At 35.5% G+C, this 27,273-nt stretch overlaps 3 protein-coding genes across 5 annotated transcripts; 1 reads left to right on the forward strand and 2 right to left on the reverse strand.

Moving 5' to 3' along the window:
- Positions 1–417: 417 nt before the first annotated feature.
- LOC147544847 (uncharacterized) lies at positions 418–14,423 on the reverse strand. Of its 3 annotated transcripts, none has more exons than XM_086638637.1 (20): positions 14,324–14,423; positions 10,308–10,494; positions 10,025–10,205; positions 9,870–9,938; positions 9,678–9,746; positions 9,266–9,358; positions 9,123–9,197; positions 8,214–8,311; positions 7,403–7,526; positions 6,911–6,994; positions 6,216–6,257; positions 6,017–6,088; positions 5,579–5,676; positions 4,694–4,829; positions 4,450–4,563; positions 4,210–4,335; positions 4,000–4,116; positions 3,405–3,754; positions 1,471–1,698; positions 418–738 (listed from the first exon to the last, which is right to left on the reverse strand). In XM_086638637.1, the coding sequence occupies exons 1-20, from the start codon at positions 14,338–14,340 to the stop codon at positions 535–537; spliced, it is 2,484 nt and encodes an 827-aa protein (XP_086494763.1). In that variant the 5' UTR covers positions 14,341–14,423; the 3' UTR covers positions 418–534. The 3 variants fall into 3 exon arrangements, with proteins under 3 accessions (XP_086494763.1, XP_086494762.1, XP_086494764.1); XM_086638636.1 differs by having other exon boundaries at positions 4,210–4,341; XM_086638638.1 differs by lacking the exon at positions 4,000–4,116 and having other exon boundaries at positions 4,210–4,341.
- A 3,419-nt stretch (positions 14,424–17,842) lies between these two features.
- LOC147544848 (uncharacterized) lies at positions 17,843–21,317 on the forward strand. Its single transcript, XM_086635949.1, has 3 exons — positions 17,843–18,114; positions 18,974–19,901; positions 20,532–21,317. Exons 2-3 carry the CDS (start codon positions 18,997–18,999, stop codon positions 21,007–21,009), a joined length of 1,383 nt encoding a protein of 460 aa, XP_086492075.1. The 5' UTR covers positions 17,843–18,114; positions 18,974–18,996; the 3' UTR covers positions 21,010–21,317.
- A 666-nt stretch (positions 21,318–21,983) lies between these two features.
- Positions 21,984–26,967, reverse strand: LOC147544849 (protein ABIL2-like). Its single transcript, XM_086634793.1, has 14 exons — positions 26,669–26,967; positions 26,320–26,466; positions 25,206–25,288; positions 24,951–25,101; positions 24,651–24,750; positions 24,437–24,526; positions 24,310–24,352; positions 24,130–24,221; positions 23,982–24,024; positions 23,796–23,887; positions 23,287–23,329; positions 23,130–23,197; positions 22,775–22,995; positions 21,984–22,366 (listed from the first exon to the last, which is right to left on the reverse strand). Exons 2-14 carry the CDS (start codon positions 26,422–26,424, stop codon positions 22,196–22,198), a joined length of 1,302 nt encoding a protein of 433 aa, XP_086490919.1. The 5' UTR covers positions 26,425–26,466; positions 26,669–26,967; the 3' UTR covers positions 21,984–22,195.
- Positions 26,968–27,273: the final 306 nt, after the last annotated feature.

The raw sequence follows: 27,273 nt of genomic DNA on the forward strand, positions 1-27,273 counted from the left end.
GGGGCTAAAGGCCCCTGTCGTAAATGCTGTGGGCCCCCGGATTACACATGGGACCTCTCACAATTTGTGCAATCCCGATGTCTACAACATTTTCAGTGGGGGCCTTTAGCCACACCTACCTATCATATATCTCAATGCTATTATACATCTTGACACACTTGTACTATTTTTTTTTTTTTTTGTTGAGAGGACACACTTGTACCCTGACTTCAAATTTGATGCGACTTCAGAGATTGGCTGAAAAACAAGGTAAGCAGTCTTTTGTATGAATATTCCACCTATGTCAAATGTGAAATTTAAAAGATCATGACACATCCATCTAAAGGGTCTAAGTGGTGAGTAAACCAAGGACACATTGAGACTGGTGTTACATCATAGAGTCTGCATTTATTTTAGAATCACGCATACCACAACTCGTCATAGTATGGGCATAAGCTATATATTTTTTTCTGAACTTTTCCAAAAAAGGATCATCAGTTCAATATAACAGATTTTCAGTTCATTCGAGTATGACAGTAAAGGCTAAAGTCATGATTAAAATCCCAAATCAAAACTTGGGAATTCATCCATTTCCATCTTTTCCTCTGGTATGCTTTTCAGACCTTGAGAGCTCTCTATTTCGACATCATCGGAACAGTCAAGAGCTGCGTCAACAAGAGCTGAATCAATATTAGACGAGAATCCCAAAAGTGAACCTCCTCTAAACCCTGTTGCAATTCCCATTTTCTCTGCACAAACCTACATGAAATAATACACCATGTAGAAGAAGCAAATCATTAGAAACCAATGGAGCTAAAGATTCTAAAGATGCTTATTAGTTATATACTTTTATATAGGTATCTTCCTTTCCCTCAAAAGAAAACGACATGAGGAGCCTCATTGATAAGAATCACGACCTATGAACTTCGTGACGTGGCATATGATATGTCCATGCCAAATAAGGTTTATGATGCCAGTTGTTGGTCAGCTGATGTGGTTCTTTTAGCATTACTCTTGTGGACATGACACATAAATCTGGTATCATATCTACGTTGTCAAAAGCGACATCTTTAACATCTAGCCTAAAGGCTCTATTTTATGTTTTCATGCCTCGCTTTTCCGATTTAGCGCCTTCCTCAGTATCAATAAGTCACTTGGGTGTTTAGTCATTCAATAACAAATGTACTTTTTTCTAAACACTAATATATATGATTTGTACGTTCTAATTGACTAATTTGTTACCTATAATGCATATAACATAGTCATATTCTATAATATGAGATGTAACATATATACATACATATATATATGTGTGTGTGTTGTGTGTGTGGGCGCGAGGGTAATGTAAATTCCCCACCCGTCTTGCTCGGCTCCACCTGGCCGCACCCCGTTGCATCCCACTAGTTTTATAATCCAACCGACTCCGCTTTTTCACTCATGTCAATACAACAACAGCAAGAATACGAATGAAGCATAGAAACTAGCTCAAACCTGATTCAAGATTTCTTCCTTCACATTTTTAAACTCACTGCTACTTTTGCTACCAGATCTAGTTGTCGCATTATTTGTTATGTCAGATTCCGGTAAGACGGTTGAAATTGAAATGTCAAGTCTTGATTCTGAATCTTGAGGTTCTTTAATGGATGAATATGAATTCTCCCTGATTTTATCAGGCTTACCCTCATCAGATTTGGATGTAGGGATATCAATGCTGCAACTCTGAAACAAAATCAAATTAATCTTTATGGAAGCATAATAATGATATACAATTCACGAAACAAGAGAATTTACTAAATCGATGCTGCAACAAACCTGATGTATCTTTTACCACAAATAATTATAGACACTTTTATCTTATAATAAAGGGAAAGTCTTCTAAAGGATGTATATATAAATGTATAGCAAGAACTAAATATATTTAGCAATAAAATTCATACTTTTCAGGACAAATAAATAAAAATAATCATACTTAGTCATGTCATCTACTAAAGACTGGATAACGAATTAACGATAGGAGGCCATGGGTTCAAATTCCAAAAGAAATTATACCTCAATAGCGATTTGTAAAGTAGCTAATACTAGATAATGGGAATTGGATCATACTGGCGAAAAGCAATGATTTATCGCAGATAATACCAAGTTATATATAAGAATATGATATAGCTTAATTATATAAAATTAAACATTATTTGTGGACAACATCTTTTCTATAAACTTGAGGACAATTAGCAGAAAACAAATTTGCAAGCGGAAATGGAAGTTGGGGTTTAACAACTTGTGGCCTGAACTTTTACGAACTAATTGCATAATAACTGCGTTCACAACTGGGAGGCTCAGATGTTATAACATGTAACCTAGCCTCCAACTGTGATGCTTGTATTTTTGTTCCAATATATTAATTCAAAGTTACAAAAGATGTAGGAACTAATAAAATATAATATATTTCCATTTTCAATTTGAAAAAGATTAGTCAGGTGGATTATGTCAGATACTAGTTGTAATCTAGCCAACTATCAGAGATAGCCCAATATATAGGCGATATAAAGGCCCAATCAAATACTGCTTGGCATCCCTTACACTCTTCACCAACAAACGGTATGGGATATGTTGACGATACATCGGAAAGCTGTAAGGCATATTACACAATGTTTAAAAGAATGGTTTTCCACCTGAAAGCAGTTTGTCTGAAAAGGTGGGTGCATGCCTCAAGTTAGAAAATAACACGTAAATAAACCAGGAAAAAGAAAAAAAAAAACACCTATTCAATTTCCAAAATAATATTAAGTTTTTATGTGTTTAACAAACAAATAACATTTCAACAAAAAAAAACAAAAAACAGGTGATGTTGTTCATGTCATATAAACTCTCAGTCAGAGAGAAAATAATCCTTCACACTGAAAAGCCAAATCAAAATATTTGAAGGGGCTTAATATCATTCTACGAATAAAGGCACAAAGTAGTCTAGCTCTGTTGTTTCTTACATAAATCATAAGCGAACCTCTAAATAGTCTACTTCATCCTAGTTAAAAACGAGTCTTTCACTTCAGCTAAAACATTTTAGAGGTTTTGTCATTTGTACCGGTTGTATTCTGTGTACACCTTGAGCTTTACCCTTGCAGCATAAGCCTCTTATGTGTACATTTTGGAAATGAAATCCACTTTATCATCTAAAGGCGTATGTGTTGAGCTATTTTTTATACATTGCGGAGACAAATTGTGCTATGAACTACATAGGTGCTTAGACAGTTCCCTTAACCCTAGGTTCATGTGGCACTAGCGGCTACACTGGATCTTATCTATCCGGCACAGGGTATTGTAAGCCTTTAATCGTGTTAACAGTCCCAAGAAAATACTGCCAAGTGCCAACATATTACATACCAAAATAAAATACAGAGATATATTCATCAATTTCTCAGCAAGCGTACCTTATGGTTTTCCTGGGTGGCATCCCCATGGGCAAGATCAATCAAATCGGGCACTTCCGAAGTAGGGAGGTAATGGCGAGCATTGGAATGTGATATCCTACTTCTATAGGAACTCATTTGGCTATTATCATCTTCATCAAACTTCCCAAAATTCTTTTCAGGGTTCCCAACATAATTCCTTTTTAAAGGTGTTAACTCTGGGATGTTTTGTCCAAGCAGCTTTTCCTCAAAATCAAACTGAAGAGAGTTGGGAGATTGTGAAGAACCAATCCTCTCTACCGGTGGTTTTCCTTTAGAAGCCACACTCTCCGGGGCCATAGGCCGCTTAAGAGTGAATAATATCTGGTGCACTGCACAAACAAGAACTTATAATTATATCAATTGTTACGCTTGAACTTAAGAATGTTAGACCTAGTATGTACAATGAAGCTCAATTTGTGGCAATAAGAGTTGAATGCATAAAAGATCGAAAGATCTCATAGTAATGCTTCTGAGATATCTCATAGTAATGCATAAAAGATCGAAAGATCTCATATATATATATATATATATATATATATATATATATATATATATATATATACGTTGGACGAACCATCACGTGGTGATTTATTTCTAACAGCACCAGGAGTGAAGTTGATCTTTTCGACACTAAAGTTGCTAGAATCTGCAATCGCAGAAGTCCCAGAAGAAGCATCATTCTTGAACTTTCCTACACATCCAAACAAAATACTGATAACTTAAAAGAAGTGTTTGTGAATAACACTTCAGATATTAATTGCGAGTGGTAAGAGAAAAAATATACCATGGGGCGAACCATTGTGCATCAGTCTGTTTCTAGCACCATCAAGGCTGACCTTGGTGTTTTCAACAGCAGAGCTGCTAGGATTTGCATCGACATGTTTCCCAGTTGAAATATCAGCCTTGGATCCTAGACCTCCAAGCAATAGATCTTTATACTTCAAAACAAGGCTTAAGGAAACATTGCCTGTAACATACAAACGCAAGTGAATATAGGGCATATGATGATATAAGTTGGACTAACCAACATGTAGAAATTTTTTTCTTGCGCCACAAGGGCTGTTGTGCTTGTCAACAATGAATCTGCTAGAATTTGGCCCCGCAATCTTCTCAGAAGAAACATCTTTGCACAGTGCTCCTACACATCCAATAAAAATATCTTTCATATGAAAAAAGAAGGGACAAAAATGATGACCTTAGCAGTGCCACTTAGTGACTTAGGTCATCCCAGTAGCATAAACAGGCATGATCAGGTTTAGTAAAAGCACCTTGTTGAGAACTTTTTGGCTCAGTAATCTCAACCAAATAATTCGGTAACTGAAGAGTACATCCAGATCTTACATCTTCAGATGTGTTTAGGTACTTCTTACACAGGATAGATCCATCTTCGTGCAGCAAGGTGACCTGATAAACTTGAGGAAGGTTAGACAACTACGAAATGATGGTAAGCCGTCAATTATCGTTCAAAGTAGTAAAGACGGCAAGTCTATGTTTCTGATTATATCATCACTAAAGCCAGACCAAGTTGTCCTTCCCTGTCGTATTAGCAAAATGTGATAAGACTATAAGAGAACATGAAGTTGAAGTTAACCCGTTAGCAGCTCACTCTAGGCTGGATGCTTGATTAAGAACTACGATTCAAGTTACATAATCATTACGGTAATAAGCTCAGATGTAGGTCTCATTCACGAGTTAGCAGATGAGGATTTAGACCCAAGGGGCCTCTCTTTGCAACAGGCTAAATATATCAGATATACATGAATAAAATGCCAAGTTACAAAGGCATAAAACGAAGTAGCTCAAGACATTATTCTCAACCTCGTAGCAGCTGACACCTACCCTAACAAATTATAGGCCAAAACTCAAGAAAACTACTCTGACATAAATGCATGTCGTGCAACTTTGCCATGTCGTGTTAGGATGACGGGATGCTTCAATAGTTCATACTTCATTGTACCTCAATAACCCAAAAGAAATAATGTGGATCTCCAGTAGTAATGGAAAGATACCACATGTTAGGATAGTACACGTACGACAATGATCCAAGATCAAGCATTAAATCACCAAAACACCAGATAACAGCAACACTTTGCGATTTGCCACATAACACAAGAAAACCCGAAACAGGAAATACAGAAATAACGTGAACCAACCTGCTTCCGTTGGGAAACACAAAATGTGAGTTGTAGAGTCCCGTCATGATACATTTTAGCTTTCTGAGTTACTTGTGTGGCGTACAGAGCGTGCCATTCTGCATTAGATTCAACTTAATAAAGAATCAGAAAGATGTGATGAACTAATGGAACAATCTCCTGCTCTCCAAAACCATAGAAGAAATGCTAAAACTTTGTATGATGTTTCTCCTTTTGGACTTTTGTTTGTCAAAAGTATCAGGATGGAATCGGAAATCAATGATCCTTCTTTGGAACTAAGGCAAGGTAAACATCTGGCCTACATGCAGAACAGTCATTTCAACCAATAGAAATTCTGCTTTTCTCTTGACCGTTTAAATAAGAGAAAATGGTAAAGGGATGTTGTAATAAGGTAATAACGCAAGCAAATATCCAAACAAGTAAAGTTCTAACTGAAACCTCTTATATTGTCATTTATCAAGCTCGACCCATCCCGCTGAGCTTCTAAAGGTTCCAATTCACTCTTCTTCTCTAGAGAAGAAAACAGAAAGATCCATGAGAAGTCAATAGATTAAAAGTGTAAAATTTCTTTCCCGTTGTGTAACTGGAAAGATTGACAAAAGTAAGAAAGTAAAACTAGTTGGAATTAACGAAGTACCTAGGGAAGAAGTGTTCAAATCATACTGCATAGTGATCCTTTCTGTCAGAAAAAAGTAATATTTGACCGCATGAAAAGAAACATTAGTGCTGAAAAGTGGAGTATGATCTATAAGCAGAAAGCTCGATGTAAGTCCTAATAAGGCACTAAACAATTTTCACGGTATTGGACAGGTATCGATACAGATGATCACTATCAAGGGTATCTACTGGACTCAAATTTTCTTTCTGTTAAACAAGACAAAGAATATATACATATATATAATATATCTACACTAATTGAAGTGTAATTTACTACTAAGGGATCAACGCCAGTTTCCAAAGGCAAAGGAAACGCAATGTTGTAAATATAGCCTCCGATTTACATGGAATCTCTATATGAAACTAAATCTGTACAATCTTGATCTTTCCCAACAGAAGAGTGGCACGAGAACAGCTACTATAAAGTTATCAAAACAAAATAATCAATCCTTTTCACTTTGAAGATAGCTCTAGTACTCGATTTTCAAATACCCCAAACTACTATAAAATTGAAAGTACATAATAGCAAATTACAAGACAGATCAGAGGGAAAAGAAACTCGTGAAAAAATGTACTGACATAACCACTGTTAAATACCCAACATCAAGTATGACTACAGCATGGTGCATTCAAAAGGAGCACTAAAGCATAACTTCTGTTCAAATAATTTGTTACCTCCAAATGTTTTAACCGGCCCTGTCCCCGCCGAAGCATCTTCACGTTTTGGTGCTACTAGTGAAGTACTGTCAAGAGAACTAGCTGCAAATTCAAGATCAACCAAGAGATACTTAGGATATATTCAAATTAGAAAAAGTATGTAGATAACAGTTTAGCATCGTGATTAGTAACCACTCTCTTATTTATATCTCAATTGTCTAGTCAAGCCACTATGATGATCTTATACAAACAATGAATCATCATCAACCAAAATCACTTCCAATCTTAAGTTGCCATTGAAAAACCAAACTTCAACTCTCTAATCTAGTCATATGACTTAAATCTAAACCCAAATAAAACGACAATATTTGATGATAGTGACGACGAAAGATGATGATGAAAATATTCGAATGAGGTCAACTGAAACCACTTTGAAGCATATAAATTCAATAAGTTGACAACTTCATTTTTCTTCATTCATCATCTAATGTTTTAGAAGATTATGATTACCTCCAAGATCTCCAACATCAACAAGGTGAGCATCAAAAACCAAGGTTTCACCAGATCTAACAACTTCATCCTTCTTCAGGAACCTGCTGTCCAATAGTCTCCTGAGAGTATCATACAGCCAAACCTGAATAAAGGAGAGAAGAACATGAGCTCAATTTGTTCAGGATTAGGGAAAAATGGATCTGTGAAGTATTTTGAAAGTATAATAAAAAAAATTGAGTACAGCAAGTATCCTAACATGCAAATTGGCTAATCCTTTATTGGGTTATAATAATCAGTGACTAACCAACTCTAGACCGTGGACCACAATCATATGTTTCTAAATTACCATGTTTTGAAACATATAACATCTAAAACAAGGATCCTAACATGCAAATTGGCTAATCCTTTTTTGGGTTATAATGGTCAGCGACTAACCAACTCTAGACTGTGGACCACAATCATATGTCTCTAAATTACCATGTTTTGAACTGGCATTGCATGAGCGGACGGAATCCAGAAGAATAGACTAAAGCATATCTCACTGCTTTCTCTTCACTAGAACATGCTATTGATCGTGAACTCTTATCGAAACATATCTCACTGTTAAGTACATCATTAACAGAGTTGACATAATTAAACTTTATCGAAACAGTGTAAACTACCAACCCCTTAGAAGTAACACATCCTTACTAATTATAGCTATAGATACTGCAACCCCTTCATATTGTAAATTTATTATCTTGTGATACTTCTAAGTCCTGAGGATTAAACAAATGATCAGACTACACATAGAATATATATCAGAGCCAGAGGATGAAAGAAAAAGAACCTGCTTCTGATGGGAACCGCATAACTCAATTCGTATGAAGCCATCATGATACTTCTTGGCCTTTTGAGTTAGTTGTGTAGTGTACATGGCATGCCACTCTGCAATGAGATAAAGTATGTGAGGAAGAGTAGATCAGATTCATATTGCCTATATGAGTGACCTCTTAAGTTGCTTCGAAGACAAAAAAAAGAACATCACCAGATAGTATTATATATATTACTAATGGTTGCTTCACGGGTGCCACGTTTGACCAGGTTCACATTCTCCATCCAGAACTTCGTTATTCACATACCAACCCAACGTTAATATAAGTATGGTCAGCATTCTTTGAAGTATTTAACTTAGATGGTTTTCACTTTTCACAATGGAATATTGGACGCCTGATTGGTGAGTGTTCTCATCCAGCAACAAGCTAAACCTTCGAAGGAAGTACGGTCTTCACAATTGACTTGGAGACCTAAATGAGAAGCTTACCTGAAGGAGAATAACTTAATCTGGAGTCTTCATAGGTAGCCATATGATTTGTGATTAGGATTTCAATGATTTTTTTTAAAATACCATGTTCTATTATTCACCAACGTTGCAGGGTATTTCTTCATGTCCACACACTATTATTTTCCTTGGGCTCTTTTTGTTAGCACTTGGCAAAAAACAATTAAAATCGAGCTTGTATTTCAGTCATTTTTGTAGCATATAGATGCCTCTCGTCGTAGAAATTTTTAACTCACTACTAACCAATGTGTCATGTACCATTCGGCAGAAAAAAGTGTTCCAATGTGCATCCTTTTTACCATTTGTTAGTTAAAAACTCAAATTAATACTCATTTCAAGATCTAACAGGAAAAAGAAGTAACTTGGAAGAAATATCAGTTGCAACAAACTCTAGTAAATAATGTCTCAGTCACCGACCTCTAGTTGTTGTCTGCGTAGAACTTGAGCAATTTCTTGATGTTTCAGAGTTTTGTGGTCTGTATTCTTTGGTTCCTGAAAAGATGAGAAGATTACTTAATTGCTTAAGAAACCACACAATGAAGAAAATAGCATGCTCGCACCTTTTTCATTGATCTTTGTTGCCTTAGGATGAATTTGTGGTGATCTAAATTTGCGATTATTGTGAGTTTCCTTCCTGTCTTCTGAAGTATTCTCTGAAATGACACCAACCATTTAATAATCCAGAAACCTTAAATCAGCAACCAAATTTCTTGGTTTCAACTTTCAACCATATTATTCACACTTCCAGGATCGTTTTTTTAATGCCAGGCATTAACCCAGATAGTTGTACAAAACTATCAAAATGTAAATGTAAATACTATAAACGAAAAGGAGAAGTAGTCCACTACCAATAAATGTAATTTAAAGCTTGAATTTCTAAAACCCAAATGTTACAGAAACCATAGAAGCATGATGGAACAAATTTCGACATAGGATTTGTGTGCCTGAGAGAGAGGAGAGCAATAAACTAACCTTTCTTAATGTTCTTTAAGACATTTAAACGTGGGGTTCCAATATATCCCGCATCAACCCTTTTTAGTCCTAACATTTGGGGAAAGAGAAAGTGGTAGAGGTGCATACAATAAAATATCAAAGAATGCAATTCGAAATGTCTACGAAGTATACTCCATTTAAATAAAATGAAACAAGAAAAAACTCGAATACCATGCGAAGTACAAATCTTTTCTACGAATTTCTTCACTGCAATACTTCCAGCATCAACTTTTTTTATTCCTAAACATGGGAAAGAAAAAAAAATATATCGTAAAGATTGAGAACTTGAACATATCTTCAATGGAGGTAAAAGAAGAAGGAAATACCATTATATGTACTAATCTTTTCCACTGGTTTGTTATCCTTGATAGGTCCATGATTTCCTTCAGGATCTCCAATATCAACTAGATAACAATTAAAAGTGAGTGTTTCACCACTTCCAATCACTTCATCCTTCTTCAAAAACCTAGTATCAATAACTGTACCGGTATCATCATAAAGCACAACCTGCATAAGATCAAATATGTTCATATAAGCTAAAACCTAGATAAAAATTTACAGTTTATTTCTAAAATGTTGAAAACAAAAACAAACATTTCTCAGTTTTACCTTGTTTCCTTGATGTTCTAATGCTCCATCTTGATAAACTTTTCGTTTTTGCTTGATGTGTTTTGTGTAAGTTACGATCCATCTCTTGCCATCTCCCATGCTCGTAATAACCAGAAATCTCAATTTGAGAACTGAAATTCTAATGGCGATTTTGTCTGAATCGAGTACGATATGCTGAAGTAACAAACTGAAACCGAAATCAAGGAACGAAGACGGAGTTTTAGGTATGGATCGATCAAGAGAGAGATGAGAGAAGGATCTAGGGTTTTCTCTTTTGAACTCTGAAGTCTGAACTGGTAGCAACTACAGTATTCTGGCGGGAAATAGTGACATATATAGCATAGGCCATCAGGCAAACGAGACTGTGGTTACTGGGAAAATCAAAAGAGGCGTTTTAGGGGTGGGAATCGGACGGGTTCGGACGGGCTCGGGCTCGGGCATAATAGAGCCGGACTCGAGCGAATCGAGCACTACATTGCCTAGCCGCTACTAGTTGTCAGGGGGATCGGGCCAGACAAAATAAATGCAAATTGATTGGGACAAAACATAAAACATACAATCTATATCTATATAACAAAACAGAACTCTTTTATTCTTTTATTCCTCTGCCAATTCATATTTTTACTTGTAACAACACTATCTTCAAAATTGCTTGGTCAACTGGGCCACCAAATTCGTTCTTATTCAAAACCCATATCATAAAAGATGGGTATGAGTCGTTTCTCTTGAGCAAACATGATAAAATGCACAATAACTAACATATCGGAATGAAAACGTATCCTTAAAAAAACAATGTCAAGCAAATATATTCAGTGATATTCCTTTATCTTATCAAATACATCTAGTAATGTTTCGTTCTTCTTGAAACGGTGAATTCTTTTGCTTACCCGCTAAAGCAAGCAACATCAATGGTATGGTTCATATCACAATTGTTCTTACTTCTATTATCACCAATTCTTGCAGTAACTAATTCAAAGCTTTTCAGTTAAAAAAAAAAGTGATATTTCTGTAATGACATACAGAAACAAACAAAATGGGAGTATTGTTGCTAGCAAATACCACTATTTTTTGTTTTGGATCTTCCAAATCATTCCTACAAGAGATCCGGACCGATTTTTTTCTGATCCTTCCATAAAAAGATTCATTCTCTTGATAAAAAATAGGAGGTAGAACCAATAAAGACATTTAGACTAAAACTTATTTTTGTCAGACTATTAACCTCTTAATATTTCCTTCTTGGCCTTTAAAACTAATTTGGTTCTCTTAACAAAAAGAAACTAATTTGGTTGATAGTTTTGATTCTTATGTGAAAGGTCATCGATAAATACCAAGTTTTGAAAAAAGTGTATGTCCTCCTTTTTATAATTATGTGAAAGTGCATAGAATAACGAAAACTAATTAAGTAATTAGTGTCTCTGTATTTTTTTCGTTCTATGGAGTTTGATAGTTGTATTAAGTCGGAAATCTTTCTAAATCGACATTTGATAGGAAAAAATTGAAGTGAAATAGTTCAAGGGTTAAATGAGTGTTTCTCATATGGAATTCCTTGCTCATAGATGTTATTTTGTACGTATATCGTATATTTGTGATAAGAGAAGAGAGAAGCATTTCTTCTCCTATCATCTCATTGCCCAGCTGTTGTGAAGGCGTAATCGAGTCAAACCCAATTAACTTGTCTATTTTAAGTTGGACAAATCTCATATTTCTAGACAATTGGTATTTTCTTCTAAACTAAGTAAATATATTTTATTCACGCGGGTTCGGAATAGTCCCACATAGATAGTAAAGGGTCACGGAGAGGAAAACTCGATATTCTAAATAAGACCGTCGAGATTGATTAGAAGAATGTATCTAAGGCTATAAAAATGTGGGCACGTACGAAATTTGTACGCAAGAGTATTTCTGTACGATACTTTCCTTACGTAGAAGATTTGCTTTCTATAGATCAGCTCAAAGAGGACGCAAGTCTTCCTTTGAATCTTTGTAAATCTTGTGTGTCATTGTGAGTATATCTATTTATTTATTTATTTATTTATTTATTTTATTTGTTTGAATGTTTATCTTGTCTGAGTAGTTATTGTTTTTCATTTTTTTTTTTTTGGAAGATTTTGGTTTTTCATTTGTTTAAGATTTTGAGTTCCTTGATGTTGGTTTCCAAAGATATATAAATATCTCTTAGTTGCTAGCAAAGATGTCAACTAGCACTAGGTGATAGGTTGACAAACCCTTGACTTCACATTTTTGTGTTTGTGATTCTAGGAATCAATTAGGTGTTGTTGGAGTCAATGAGCGGAACACGTGTAAGTTTTCCTAACTTGTGCCAGTTAAATTACAAATTATTCTTCATATTTTTTTAGAGATCAATATCTTAAAACACATTCAAGTTTTGAAGATATAAATATTTTCTTTAGAAACATTATAATCGAGTACATTAATGTAAGTTTTCCTAACTTGTGCCAGGTAAAAATTATGATTCATCATCAACTTTCGTTTAGAAGATATGAAGGATGAAGATGACATAAGAGCTCTGAAATGTTCACATGCATTTCACTACAATTGCATAATTGAGCGGATTCAACCAAAGTAACTTGTCCTCTTTGTAGGGTTTGAGTTTATGTTTGTGTCTTCTGTGTTTAGAGTTTGTCTCTTCTGTTTGGGTTTGAGTTTATGTTTGTTTCTTTTGTTTAAGGTTTGAGTTTATGTTTGTGTTTTTAGTTTTTATCTCAAATGTTATTATACGATGAAGGAAATGTAATCCTCTATAAATAATAATATAATAAATATAAAATAGAATTATCTAAATATATATGATGATTTGGTTTCTTCTTTCATCTTCTTTGGATGTCTTTCTTCTTTTGGATATTCTTTCCCTATTAAAATTATATGAACAATATTCATATAATAGAACAGAAGGGAAAAACGTTGACGGAGACAAACATCGTTTTTTAATAAAGGAATTAAAGGATATTGTCCAAAACCCCTTCTTAAAATTTAAAATGAGGGATTGGACGAACATACCAAAACGGGCCCAAAATTATGAGTGCAGTCCATTGATGCCGACAAATTAAGCGGCAAGTCCACGGAGTCAGAATAGGGGAGGAAAAATCAGTAACGCCCTTCTTTTTTTCGAAATTTACGGAAGTGCCATCGAAAAATATCCAGGAAACGCGAAATTTTCTGAAAAAGAATCTGACGCACCTCCCATCAAATCTTGTACTTTCCACAAATTACAGAATTACCATTACAAAATTTACCAACTAGCCATTTTCGTTCCTTTTTCGAAATTTATTTATTTTTTCTTTTTTTATTTTCTCTCACACATATTTCTCTCTCCAATCTCTACAGATTTCTCTCTTTTTAAAATTACTTTTATGTTTTTCTTCTCTAATTCTCTTTCATGATTTTTCTTTACAAACTTGTCATTTTTTTCTCATTCAAATTTTAACAGATTTCTTTCTCTTTTTCTCATTCAAATTTCAACAAGTTTCTTTTTAAATATATTTTCTCCCTCCAATCTTAACCTCTTTCCTTCTCTTAAACATTTTCTCCTTAAATGATGGACAACTATAGGACATTCTTTTCAAAACGTAAATTATTTTCAATGAAAATTGATAGGACATTTTTCATTTACTGTATTGTATGTACCGAACACTTTTTTTGTACGAGAATTTTCTTATGTACCGGGATTTTTTTATGTACTGGTCGTTTGGTTATAGCCTAGACACTTTTTGGAAAGAAAGTATAGAAATTTTGTTATGTACAGTACATAATAAAATTTTCTATACATTCCTTCCGAAATGTAAACTATTTCACTCACATCTTGCAAACCTCTTACAATAAACCGAAGTTTGTTCACTAATAGTTGACCAATCAACAACGATATTCAATCTAAGTTAAAAGTATTTGATTTGTTATTATTCGAGTTAATTTTTAAAAAACCTAGATCTTGATTTTAGAATTTTAAGATCCATGAAAATATTGAAAAAACATAAATCATCTCTTAATAAGAACCTAACCGTACGAAACCTATCATAAATTATCAATGATCCTTTATCTTCTGAACCATATGAAGTCGGTCTTTTGATCTTCTTTTAGAAAGAGAAAGAACCCCAAAATATCGATCCTGAAAAAGAAACATTAAAAGAAACCATTACTTGGAAAAAAAGAACAGAAAACTTTTAGATGTTTAAGAGACTTGGATATATATAAATAAGAAGGAAGGAGGAATTGAAACAAAATAATGGGCGGGATCCCAAAATTTAGGCCAAATATTTCGGAACAAATTGCGCCACAGATGAAAATTTGAAAGAGAAAGATCAGAAAATGTCAGAATGTCCCGTCCAAGGGCAAAAGGGGAAGACAAAAAATGAAAACCACGAAAAAATGAGTTGTCCGTGACATTTGGACTGGAAACTCATTTTTTGGCAAAACTAGGTTGGACTCTCATTTACCCTACATTATTTGGACCCCTAGCTCATTTTTTGAATTTAAAATATAGTCGTTCTTAAAAATAAAATAACTCATTAAAAAAATAACTGTGTTCTTCTTAGAAATAAAATAGCTAATGTAGAAAAAATGAAACAAAAAGAATTTGCAAAGATTAAAAATAAATAAATTGAAATCTCTCTTTTTCTCTCAATAAAATAACTAATTTAAGGAAAAAAAAATAAACAATAAGTATAATACCAAAAAGCTAAGGTATCCAGAATATGACAATAATAAATATGAAAGTCTGATGGCATGTTTAGGGAGAGCACCTAAAGTAATACTACGGGGCGCCTATAGAACCACTGGATTAAAATTTCGTCAAATTTGATTGATACAACTGTTCGTGCCCTAGGGCACAAAATTAATTAACAAAACGTAACTTGTTCCAATATATAAATCGTATATGTTTAAATCATCACCACCATTAAAAAAATGATATAGTCAGATCAGAAATATAGATCTAACAAAAATGATAATTTTTATTATATGTTTTCATCTGTAAATATGTTTCAGAGAGTTTACAACTTTCTACCATGAAAAATAAAAGAAAAACAAAATATAGAAGAACAATAACAGTAACCTAACAAAATAACAAAAAAAAATCAAAAAATAAAAAAGTCAAGCCAAAACAAGCCATAATAAAATCAAAGAATCAAAAAATCAAGCCATAACAAAATAAAAATCAAGACATAACAAAACATAGGAGACAATCACAGTAGCCAATAACAGTAACCTGACAAAATAAACAAGTAACAATTAATAATAACAGTAATCTATCATCTTATCTTCTTATCTCTTAAGCAACATGTAGAAGTAGAAAAAAAATCAAAGAATCATGGCGAAATTACTTTTTACTAACCATCGTCAAGCCATAAGAGACCGAGAGAGGTAATGAGAGTTGATAGAGTTATAGTTTCTCCAGAGATTTGATCACCAAGTGGTAAGGGAATTAGGTTTAGCTACTTAGTTGTGTTTTTGTTTGAGAGATTGAGAGAGGAGGCGGAGAGAGAGGCGGAGAAAGAGAGATTCAGGTTAGGGTTTCTGTTTGGGGTAAGGTATTTATAAGAGACGAAGGGGCAAGTTGTAGATCCAACGATTGAGATCTAATTTGAAGAGACACCCTATCTCAGCCGTTGGATCTAAAGGATTTCACGCGGATCGTGAGTACTCGGGCTCGGGTAGCGGGCGGACTCTATCGGACATGTAGCGGACGGGCTTTTCGGGTCGGGACTCGGATTTGAGGGTCTGTCCGAGTCCCGACCCTATAAGCCCGAGCCATCGGGCCTGGTAAGTCCGGCTCGGGTAGAACTCGGTCTGCGGGTCAAAACGGTCCGGGCCGAACCGTTTTTCCACTCTTAGTTTATACGCAAACCCAAAAATTACTCTTGGACTGCTTCTCTCTTCGCGCCACATTGACCAGTGTGAGGGCACTCGGACTGGGCCCAGTCCACGTTGGGCTTGAACAACACATACTCAGACTTGTATGAGGACCACAAGAAGTGCCAAGAGTGAAGGTGGCCCTGATATGTGTAGGAGAAAAGTTCGAAAGTACGACACCTGATTCATGTCAGATGAGTTCGACGAAGCCCATGGACATCTGAATCTGTTGATGGGTAGTCTTGCCACGACCCGCTAGATTTTACTAGGTGGGCATGGGTTTTAGAGGTTACACAAGATTCCTCGCTAATGCAAAATAGGCGTAACATAAACCCAATCATCTACTTGTTTCTTGGATAGGGGGAGTTTCTTCAGTTGCCCAAGGTCGTCCACGACAGACGGGGTATGCACTACTTGTGTCGGATTTTGGGTAAACCTTTTCCTCATTAACCCAGCATTCCGAAAATAATTTCACTCTATTTTTTTGGTTCTTTAAAGGGCAAACCTCATGTCCCTTTAGTTAGGGGTGGTAATTTTGCCAATTGTCCGAACTCTTTCATTGGCACCCGAGCCCATGCAGAATTTCTAAATTTCCAAACCACATGCTCCAAGCAAAGATGATTGGGTGAAAATGATGGAAACATAGAAATTCTAGATTTCCAGGGTAAAAAAAGAACCGAAAAAAGAAAACCCTAAATAGAGGGCTTAAAACTTTCGGGAAATTTGCCCAAAGTGGGGGTGGGATTTTGGCCCGAAAATCCGGAATTAGAGGTGAGCACCGGTCGGTTTTTTACAGTTTTACCTTGATCCCAAGTCGAACCAATAAGTAGCGGTATGACTAAATCGTCGGCCGAAGTTGAGTCGATTATTCGGCCAATCGACATGGTTTGGCTCGGTTGAGTTCGGTCGATCAGTTTAACCGAGTACAATTTCATTGCATAAAAAATAAATTTCTTATTCTTGATTAGAGTTCTTTTAATTTTTTTTTCCTTTTCAATTTAACACTTTTAAAGTTTATTAAATAGTTATTAACTTAAGATAATTCAGAACTTATTACTAAAGTTTAGTATTTCTAAATCTCTACCTCTATGTATGATATTTTAGTATGATAAATACTTTAGGGTTCAGTCGGTTCGGCTTGGGCGATTTCTAGAAGCTCGTAGCCAGACCAAACTGATTTAAGTTGCTCGGTTTTCCGGCTGAACCGAGTCGAACAGTGATCGGTGCGGTCCGGTTCGACTTGGTTTGGTTCGGTCAATTGGTTCGGGTTTTGCTCACCCCTACCTGGACCCCCCCCCCCCCCCCCCCACAAGTGTCCGAGTTCGAAGGGTACGTGACCGGTCGATGCCTGAATCGGTTCGTACCCACCCGATCGAAAGAGCTTAAGCGGACAGACGCGGGCGTAGCCGCGTAGGTACTTATCCGGTGATCTGCCCGTCTGAACCCGTCCATACACATCCATTTATCCTCCCCGTTATACCCGACCATCTATATGATTGATTTTAAGCTTTTAGATTTGTAGGGTTACCTACACCCATTAGATTTCAAAAGTAAAAATATGTAACCCTAGAAATCACTTTTCTTAATCTTGTTTTCGCCTATCTACTTCTCTAGTCTCTCTCCTCAAAAATCTCAATATCTCAACAGTAACCATACCCCTTCCTTAATGTGTAAATTAAGGCGCAAAAAGCCATTCTATTGGGCGCCTTCATAATTCTCCTTCATAAAACCAGTAGTAACTAGTAACAATGAAACTCCCCATAACAAAAAGAAGACTGAAGAAGCAAACTCGTCATCAATCTCTCACCTTTCTTGATTTTGTTTCAGATCTCAAACCCCAACTTTCAGTTACGCGTCAGCCAAAATTCCAACCACTTGCCCGCCCCATAACTTGATCTTACTCACTCTAAAAGCATTCAAGTTATCCCAGAATGGTTTACTGGTATATCTTTCTTCTTTCTTTTTCACTATAATCATTTTATTCCATACTTTTTTGTCTCTCTCTCTATGATCATTGTTTTGAGTATCAAATCTCTCAATTCTTTGATGGTTTAAGTTCACTTACTAGGGTTTTATGTTTAATGATTTAAAATTCAAACTTGTATTAGTTCTTGTAGAATTGTATTTTTTTTTTTTCAATTACAGTGTTTTGTTAGGGAAATGGGTTTTGGGTTATATTTTGTTTGGTGCTGATTATGATGGTTAATTTCACTTGATTATTATGATTCTAGATCTGGGTTTTTTTTGTATCTGTAATTTTTTTTTGTTTGAAGTTGAATCTGTTATCTTAGGTTAAGTCATCCAATAATCATTGAACTCCTTTGGTTTAAAGTACCATATTTCAGTTATTTTCTTTTGTTGATTTAGGGTTTTGTTTTTAGTTAATTTAAGAACTTTCACAACATATATGTTTTTTTCTCTCTTATTATGAATTTGGGTCGTCTTGACTCTTGAGTTTAACTTGTCTGAGTCTGACTTGCCTGAATTGTCTGAATCTGATTTTTCTTAGTTAAAGGCGTAATAGTCATTTCAGATGTTAAACTCTTAATTCAGACTCTTTTCTTGTACTTAAGTGGCCCTGAATTAGCACGAGTCACATTCGACAAGTCAGACAAAAACTAAACATTATGAATTTAAATCGAGTCAATTCAAATCTTGAGTCATATTTCAGATCTGACTTTGAGACAACACCGCCTACGTCTTCTTGCATCTTGTTGATCATTATGCATTTATGCTACTTTATGTAGTACATTTTTAATGAATAAACGTTAATACCATCTAGCTTTCTCGTCTTGTTGCAGTAAAAAATATTAATAATGGAAAAATGATGGCAGCGGCAGAAGCAAGAGCTGCATGGCAACGGACAGTTAATCGTTGCAGGGTCCAAGAAGATGCAAAAAGAGCACCAAAGTTAGCTTCGTCATCATCATCATCACCATCCTCTTCCAAACAGAAGGTTGATTCGGGAAACAATGATGCGTCAAATGTCCCAGATCATTCTCCTGCTTGCTTTATGCATCTTAATTGGAATTCCTCAAACTCTAATCCTTCACTGGAGCAAAAATGGTGGCTTCATTTACAACCCAACAATGGGAGCCAAAAAGAATATACTTATGAACAGTTAAATGCCTTGGAAGCTGAGGTTGAATCGTTTAGAATGGGCAAGGATGCACCGGTTTGTGAAGAAAACAATACCCACATGGACATCAACAAAAACACAGTATTATATGCGGATCGAAATTGTAACATATCTTCAGGATTTTTGAAAAATGACCCAGACTGTAAAGCCCGAGAGCTGAAAGCTATGAACTTTAGCGATACACCGAAGGCTCTTAAGCATATCGATGGAGAGAAGTACTGGTTTAAAGATGATAGTTCGATGGACTTGGATCCCGTCGATCAATTACTATTGAAACAAACGTTTGACTTCGAAACTCCTTGGATGGGAAGTGGGAAGACTGATCCATGGTGGCGAACAGTGACTAAAGATGAATTAGCTTCCTTGGTTGCACAAAAGTCACTAGGGCATATTGAAAATTGTGATCTTCCCCCACCTCGAAGCACAAAAGTAAGGAGAAATCCACGTGATTGTTTGGATGATTTTGACCAGGATGGGGTCTTTTCATCATCTTTAGATCTGAAGCCAAATACTGCTGTCCGCTGTAGCAGCCTCACTTCTGGGTTTGCTGAAAAAGGATACTCGTTCTATAGTTCTGAAAAACCGTCTAGGTATTACTTTTTGTTGATTTCTCCACTTTGCCGTTTTATCTTTCTTTTCTTCTTTAATTGTGAAATCTTTGAGTTATCTCAGACATGTTTGACTGCCTCTTGTTATCTTTTCTTATTTGGTATCCTTAGTCGTGATAAAATTTAAGGTTCTGCAAATGAATTGACATGAGTTAGTAGGCGAGTCAAGTTTTAACTCAAAATCTCTTGGCCCGTATTATGATCACTCAGTGAAGGCCAAAGTCTATGGAACTTTCTTCAATACTTATTTGACTGCCTATCTTGGTGATTTTGATTATAATTAGATTGTTCGTGGAAGTCTTGAATTTGAATTTCATTTTGTGGTGGTGCTTCCTCGCGCACCCTACCTGTGACACAATGCATCTTAGACATCCTACCATTAGGTTTTTCATTCCTGGTGGGTTTGTGTCACGATACTGGGGATGTCTCGTTGGGTACTTGGGTTTTCTCCTCATCTAGACTTCACCCTTGAAAACATGTAAAAGAATTCATAAACCCATCAGTGAGGGAGGAAACTAGAGTAGTCTAAGAAAAAAAGAATTATATAGAAATGTTTTGGTTTTCTCTGCTTTTTTCATTTCTCACATGGTCGTCGAGATTAATTGTTGTCAGTTATAGCACCACCAACAGTAGCAGTACCTTCAGCAAGGACTCAACAGAAACCCAACAGACCTCTGATAGCGAACTAAGCAATGCTAAGCTGTTGGAAGCACTTCGACACTCCCAAACACGAGCCCGAGAAGCTGAGAAAGCGGCTCAACAAGCTTTCAGTGAGAAGGACCACATCCTCAAACTCTTCTTCAAACAAGCTTCACATCTTTTTGCATACAAGCAGTGGATACAACTACTACAACTAGAGACCATCTGCCTCCAGCTCAAGAACAATGACCATTTTCCAGCAATCCTGCCATGGATGCCAAACAAAGGCAAGCAACGAAAGCGAGGTAGGGAAAAGCCCGACAAGGGAAAACGAGGCCCACGGAGATACGACATTGGTAAATACGCTGTTGCTTTTGCAGTTGGGTTGGGTCTTGTAGGTGCAGGGCTGCTCCTTGGTTGGAACATTGGATGGTTGCTACCAATGTTTTAAACTGGTGCCACGATGGCTATCGGTGTTAGAAACCCGTGTTAGGTTTTGCTCCTGAAACACCAATCTCATAGCTTCATAACATGGGCTTCCGGGTCTGGGCTGATTAGAATTTAAGATCCTTCTTGAGTTTGAAGAGTGTATACTGAAAATGCAGGTAGTGTTGTGTGTGGAAAGTTTGTGTAAATAAACCTTTATATAAGTATGTATTTTGTATATAAATGTGAATGTATATATGTGTAGACTTGTAGCTATTGTTGAACTGAAACTTCTGTTATATTAAGAAAAAGAAACTTTTATATTGTCTTCAATTTGGATGCTCGATTGAGTTATTCTGGTTGTCTGCTTTAACTTTTTGTCAGTATTTAGATATATGAACCATCTGATGGAATTCTGCAATCAATTTAGGTGTTCTTTTTTGTCTTAATCTGACTCGTGTTAATCGGATAGATCAAAATCAACCTGAGTTAACCATTAGAGAGCACGAAACAGACATCGATCCAGATTGCATATCTGACTTAGAGAGAAAACAGACTACTTTACTCCGAAAGCCAGAACTATTAGAGAGCACGAAAACCGCATGCCTAGCTGTACTCGGACACAATTCAGACACAATTCAGACATTGATCCAGATTTCGTATCTGACTTAGATAGAAAACAGACTGCTTTACTCCGAAAGCCAGAACTGTTAGAGAGCACGAAAAGCTTAGAGAGAAAACAGACTACTTTACTCTGAAAGCCAGAACTATTAGAGAACACGAAAACTGCATGCCTAGCTGTACTCGATACAATTCAGACACCGATCCAGATTTCATATCTGACTTAGAGAGAAAACAGAGTGCTTTACTCCGAAAGCCAGAACTGTTAGAGAGCACGAAAACCATCCCGAATTTCGGATTTAGTGGTTGTTAAGATCTTACTTAACTTTACTAACAGTAACACTCAGAGTTTATTTGTGTCGAAAAGTTGTTGTGAGATACTCTAATAACAACAGACATTCATTAATAATGACCTTATACATCAATTAATACAAAATTTGCAATTTAGAGGAGTAAAAAGAAAGAAAGTCCCTCAATAAGCTTCTTTCTTGCAATGAGAAACAACTACAATTAAAATTAGGTCCAAGAAAGAAAGAAGTTGAAGCTTATGTTCCCTCTTAATTACATTTCTGTTCCTTTGGTTATACCTCTTAATATTCATCCAAGAAAGAATACAAAACATCATCTTTCTTGGACTTTCTTCGGCTAAGTAATGCTTTCAGAATACGTTTACTTTTACTCGGTTGGTGCTCCACATCTTTTTGGGTATCCGTATCAGCAGGGAGACGCATTGAAATTGATTTCCGAGGCTCCGAAGGATACTACATTTGCAAATTATAGATGAGTTTCTTGGTCAAAATGTATATCAAGTGAAGAATTCACTACTAACTACCCACAAGTCAAAAGTGAGCTCACCTAAACATTTCTAAAGAAGAGAGTATATTCAATAATGTTGTGAAGGAATGGCGAAACCAAAAGTTGGCTAACCTAGATTTTAATCCGGGTCAGTATACTAATGGTTCCACCCGAGGTAGTCTAATAGATTAGGACAATTCTAGGCTGATACCTAACTTGACACAGAGATCTAACGATTCATTATATACATCTACAGAAAGAGTAAAAGCAATAGCCAGACGACCTGCGCCAATTAGTGTGTCAAAAACGATATGTGTATTTTTACTTGAAATTCTATTTATGTTGACGATTTAGAAAAAAGGAAACAAACTTACCCTTTTTCTTTCGGTAGAAGAAGAATTCAGTGTGGTTGGCCTACTTGGAGCTGGAGTTATCGATCTACTAAAACTAGATCTACTCGATTCGGAATATGTTGGTCTATTTGGAATCAGAGTTTTCGATGCACTCAAAACAGGTTTAGTTGATCCGGAACGTAAGAGTGGAAACTTAGAACGATGTGGTGAGTCTGAACGTTTGTCGTTGACTCTTGGGTTCTCTGCATTATAAAAAAACACAATCTCATTACATCTTAAACTAGGAAGGTTTCAGAGTTCATAAGAATTTTTTAAAACATTAATATTATCGTCCGTCTTTTCGCTCTATAGCATGAAATTGTTTTGAGAGGTTTACCTCTGAAAGAAAACAATCCAGGTTGAAGAGAAGAAGAGCGCAAAGTAGGAGATGGAGAACGAGCTTTTCTGCAAGTAAAATTAAAGCGATTACTTCTGATTTTCTTTTTTGCTGCAGTTTAGACATCTTTGTATGAATTACTAAATGGATATCTTACTTCATTGAATATTGTGGGTTGTTTCCTGTTGTTCCTCGAACAACTTCAACAAAAAAGATCACATTGTCAGATAATAAGAAAATCCATTGATATATCAATATTTCGTCAATGCATATGTCTGTGTGTGTGTCTCGCCTATATAGCCAAAGGTGACGTCTTTGACGCTTCAGTTTTTAGAAACGTTCTATATTTTGGAATTCCGCCTTTCTGATTTAGCACCTTTTTCACTGACTATAAAAGACCTTGGTGTTTGGTCATTCATAGACGTATAAGCACACTAATGATCTAACATCATTTATTCGGTTGATTGAGTTAACTAATTTAACACAAATAATGTATATCAGATAGCCACATTCTATAGTATGAGGTGTAGAATGACTAAAGATCTATATAAGTTGGATACCCTGCCTCGCCCCACTCCCTAATTTCATATCCATGCGCTTTGCCCCGCCGCCCTGCCGTTGGCCCCTAACAATATAATTATGAGCATAAGGAAAATAAGTTATTACCATTATTTAATCTTTTCCAATTATCTTCGTCTTCTAGATTGAGCCCTTGATGTTTCGGTTTAATACGTGTAGGTGAAGGAGAACGCCCTTTTCTGTTTCAACGATCGAAAGAAAGTACTTCAGATCTTCGGTTAAAATCGGAGAACTTGATTATATGAGAAGAAAAGGAAAGGGAAAACATTTTACCTCATTGAAGATTGTGGGGAGTTTTTTATAGGCCCTTGAACAGCTTAAGAACAACAACCACATTATCAAAAACAATTCGATCCTATCCATATTTTGATATATGACACAAAAACAACAAGAACAAGGGTATCGAAGTTTAAGTTCATACCATCCTTCAAAGTTTTCCAATTGTCTTCATTGTCTAGAAACCGTTCTTGAAGTTTCGGTCTAGTATGTATCGGTGAAGGAGAATGTGCATTTCTGCATTATAAAATATGAATAAATATCTTTAGAATTTGGTTGCATTTAAGAATTTGGTTATAAGAACTACTTCAATATACATTTTTACCTCATTGAAGATGGTTGGCCGTTTATGTTTCTTGAGCGAACAGCTTAAACGAAAGAACCACATTATCAGACACTAAGAACATATGAATGTACAAAACAACTATTGGATAATAAAATCAAGTTAATACCATTTTTCAACTTTTTCCAATTGTCTTCATCTTGTGGATTGTACTGTTGATATTTCGACGTATTCTGTTTAGAGGCATGAGCAAGCTCTCCTGCTTAGAGAATTCAAACTATAGATGAGACATTGTAGCACCCCGTAACCAATATATCTTATTTAGAAAATAAAGTTTCGAAAATCATGAATGTAAGTAAACAAAAATAGGATAGTATATTTGCCTGACAAAATATACCGCTTATGGTGCTTTGGAGTTTCCATCACCAACGATTGTTGAGCAAGGCCCTCATGATCGATACATGCTTGACATGTCCGTAGTCTCTACCATAATATCAAACAACTAAAACAGGTAAGATGTAAGATTTTGATTTCCGTTTTATTGAGCTTATTGTTATTATGACTTTTTTATTGCAACCATGAATCTTTTCGACCTTCAAACTAAGTTTGAATGCACAACTTAAAGTTGCAAATTTTGATGAATATCAAATTACAAGTAGTTGAAAAGACTATAAAATATATACCTGCTCAATACCAGAAAACCTAAACTGTGTTGAAGAAACTTCTTCAACTTTTTCATCTATAAGGCCATTAACCTTGAATGTCATAGAGCCCAAATGATCAACAGTATTAACCAGAGCTTTAATGGTGTAATCTTTCAAAGAATTCACCACTCTTTATAAAAACCAAAAATGTAAACTAAAATTAGTTCACGAACTTGAAAATTCAAAAGACAAAAGAAGTACGAATAAACATGAAGTCAAGAATCAATAGCTTACGTTTCTTTATGGTCGTCATTAGCATAAGAATATTCGAAATACTCTGCCGCGGAATACAGTTGTGTTTTCAGATTTTTCAAGTCCTGAAAACCGAAATGCAATAAAAAAAAATGTAAACCTCGATATCCATTTCCTTATAAGCATTAGAGATGCTCGAAAGATCTTCAAGGAATAAAAAATGAATAAGAATTATCAAACATACAAACTTTCATATTCTGCTTAGACTGCACACTATTTACAAAGGTGTTACATATCCTCATCTATCATGTTCTCGTAAAAATGTAAGAATCGACGAAAATGTAGCAAATATTAGATTAGTGTACCCGACCTTTCTAACCATGTAAATATATATAAACCACTCTAGCTCTACAAATTCGAGCTTTAAGAAAAAACAGTTGTCCAATGTGAAGAGAAGAAGATCCATTAAAGTCAAGGAATTCAATTCCCATTTATACGTAAAAGACTAAAGAACAATAAGAAGCCCCACCCTTAGCTTGGGGAGGAGAATTAGCCTATTAGAGATAGTGCCATAGTGAGCTTGCTCTCACCAGTAGGCCTAAACATTAAAAAACAAAAAGAACTGTCTATACCAAAATTCGACCATCTAATGGAAAGCAACCAGATCATTAATATTTGGTACAATTTTATAGACTCCGTCTCCTTGAACAACAAAGAATGCTCCTTACAAAAAAAAAAACTCATGTTTTCCGTCTTCTATTAAGGGGGTCACGCCAAGGGAGTGGAGGGGCAGAGGCGTCTGAAACTAAGAGAAAATGAGCCAGGGCACCATACTGAGGGTCCGATACTTGGATGTCTCAGTTGGTTGGTGCCCTCCGGAAAGACCAAATTGTCGTGGGTTCGATCCTTGGATGGCCTTTATAGGTTTTTGACGTCCAAGTGTCAATGTTATGGTGGTGGATGTGCTAAGCGAATTCATGTCGTATTCTCATGATGTATCAATGACATGTAATGTGGTAAGGGTTCTTGACGTCCTTGTCAAAAAAAGAATGATTTGACAAATTCCATAAGTATATATGGCACTTAAAAAAAGGTGCTAAATCAGAAAGACAGACACCAAAACATACATAAAATAGAGCTTTTTGGGAGAGATTACCTTGAGACTATCTGAAAAAAGCAAGCTCTGATTCATGAACAACTCATCATAATTGGATGGTTTATTAGGAGCAGACAATGAAGATGAATTCATGTTGGTCTTCATTATAATTTAAGAAAAAAAGTATTCTTGGTTTTCTCCTTTCTACTGCAGAAAACAAACAATATCCATTTTACATTTTCGAAAGTAATCACTTCAAAATTTCAATACCCACTAAGCAAATACCATTATAATCATTGAATATGATTTCTGCAACTAACCCAAGAACAAAAACATTATTTATTATCAAACTTCCATCTAATAAAAGTTGAAGTAAAGAAGAGAAGATTATTAATTGATGAATACATACCCAAATTTTGTTCTTTTTTCTTTCTTTCTTTTTTTATAATAGTGTTTCTTGAACTCTTTGAAAGATGAAGAATGAAAACTCCCTTGGGATTGAAGAAAAACTAGTCACTACTTAAAGTGATAGCCTATAAATAAGTTAAAAGAAGGTTTGAAACAACACCAAAACAAGAAAGTCCAAATTGATAGAGATTGTAAAAAGACCTTTTTGAAGTTAAGAGGAAAAAGACTAAAATTGAGTTGGTGTTGGTGAGAAATGAGTCTTATGAGAGAGAGAGAGAGATAGAGAGGGAAGACAAAAAGCTTGAGTTGAAGAACAACAACTACATCAATTATAAGGTGGGCACGTTTGAGCACACACCATGATTTTCGGGCCTAATTGAGATTATTTTTAAAAGTCATCCCCTTCCCACCTTTCCTTCTTTTTGAGTCCAAAACAATGCTTTTCTAAGGTGTAGGTTGTTGACATAAGTAAACAAATGAAAATAGTCTAATAAGCATTTTGGTAGCAGTATAACATAGGTAATTATAAATGAAATTTTATAGAATGCCCTATTAAATCAAGACGTTTCTTTTCGAATTAAAAATAAACTTAAGCGAAGAAAATTC

Source organism: Eschscholzia californica, unplaced genomic scaffold, assembly GCF_041429995.1.
Source record: "Eschscholzia californica isolate CP2 unplaced genomic scaffold, dmEscCali1.0.p SCAF_4, whole genome shotgun sequence".
Taxonomy (NCBI): domain Eukaryota; kingdom Viridiplantae; phylum Streptophyta; class Magnoliopsida; order Ranunculales; family Papaveraceae; genus Eschscholzia; species Eschscholzia californica.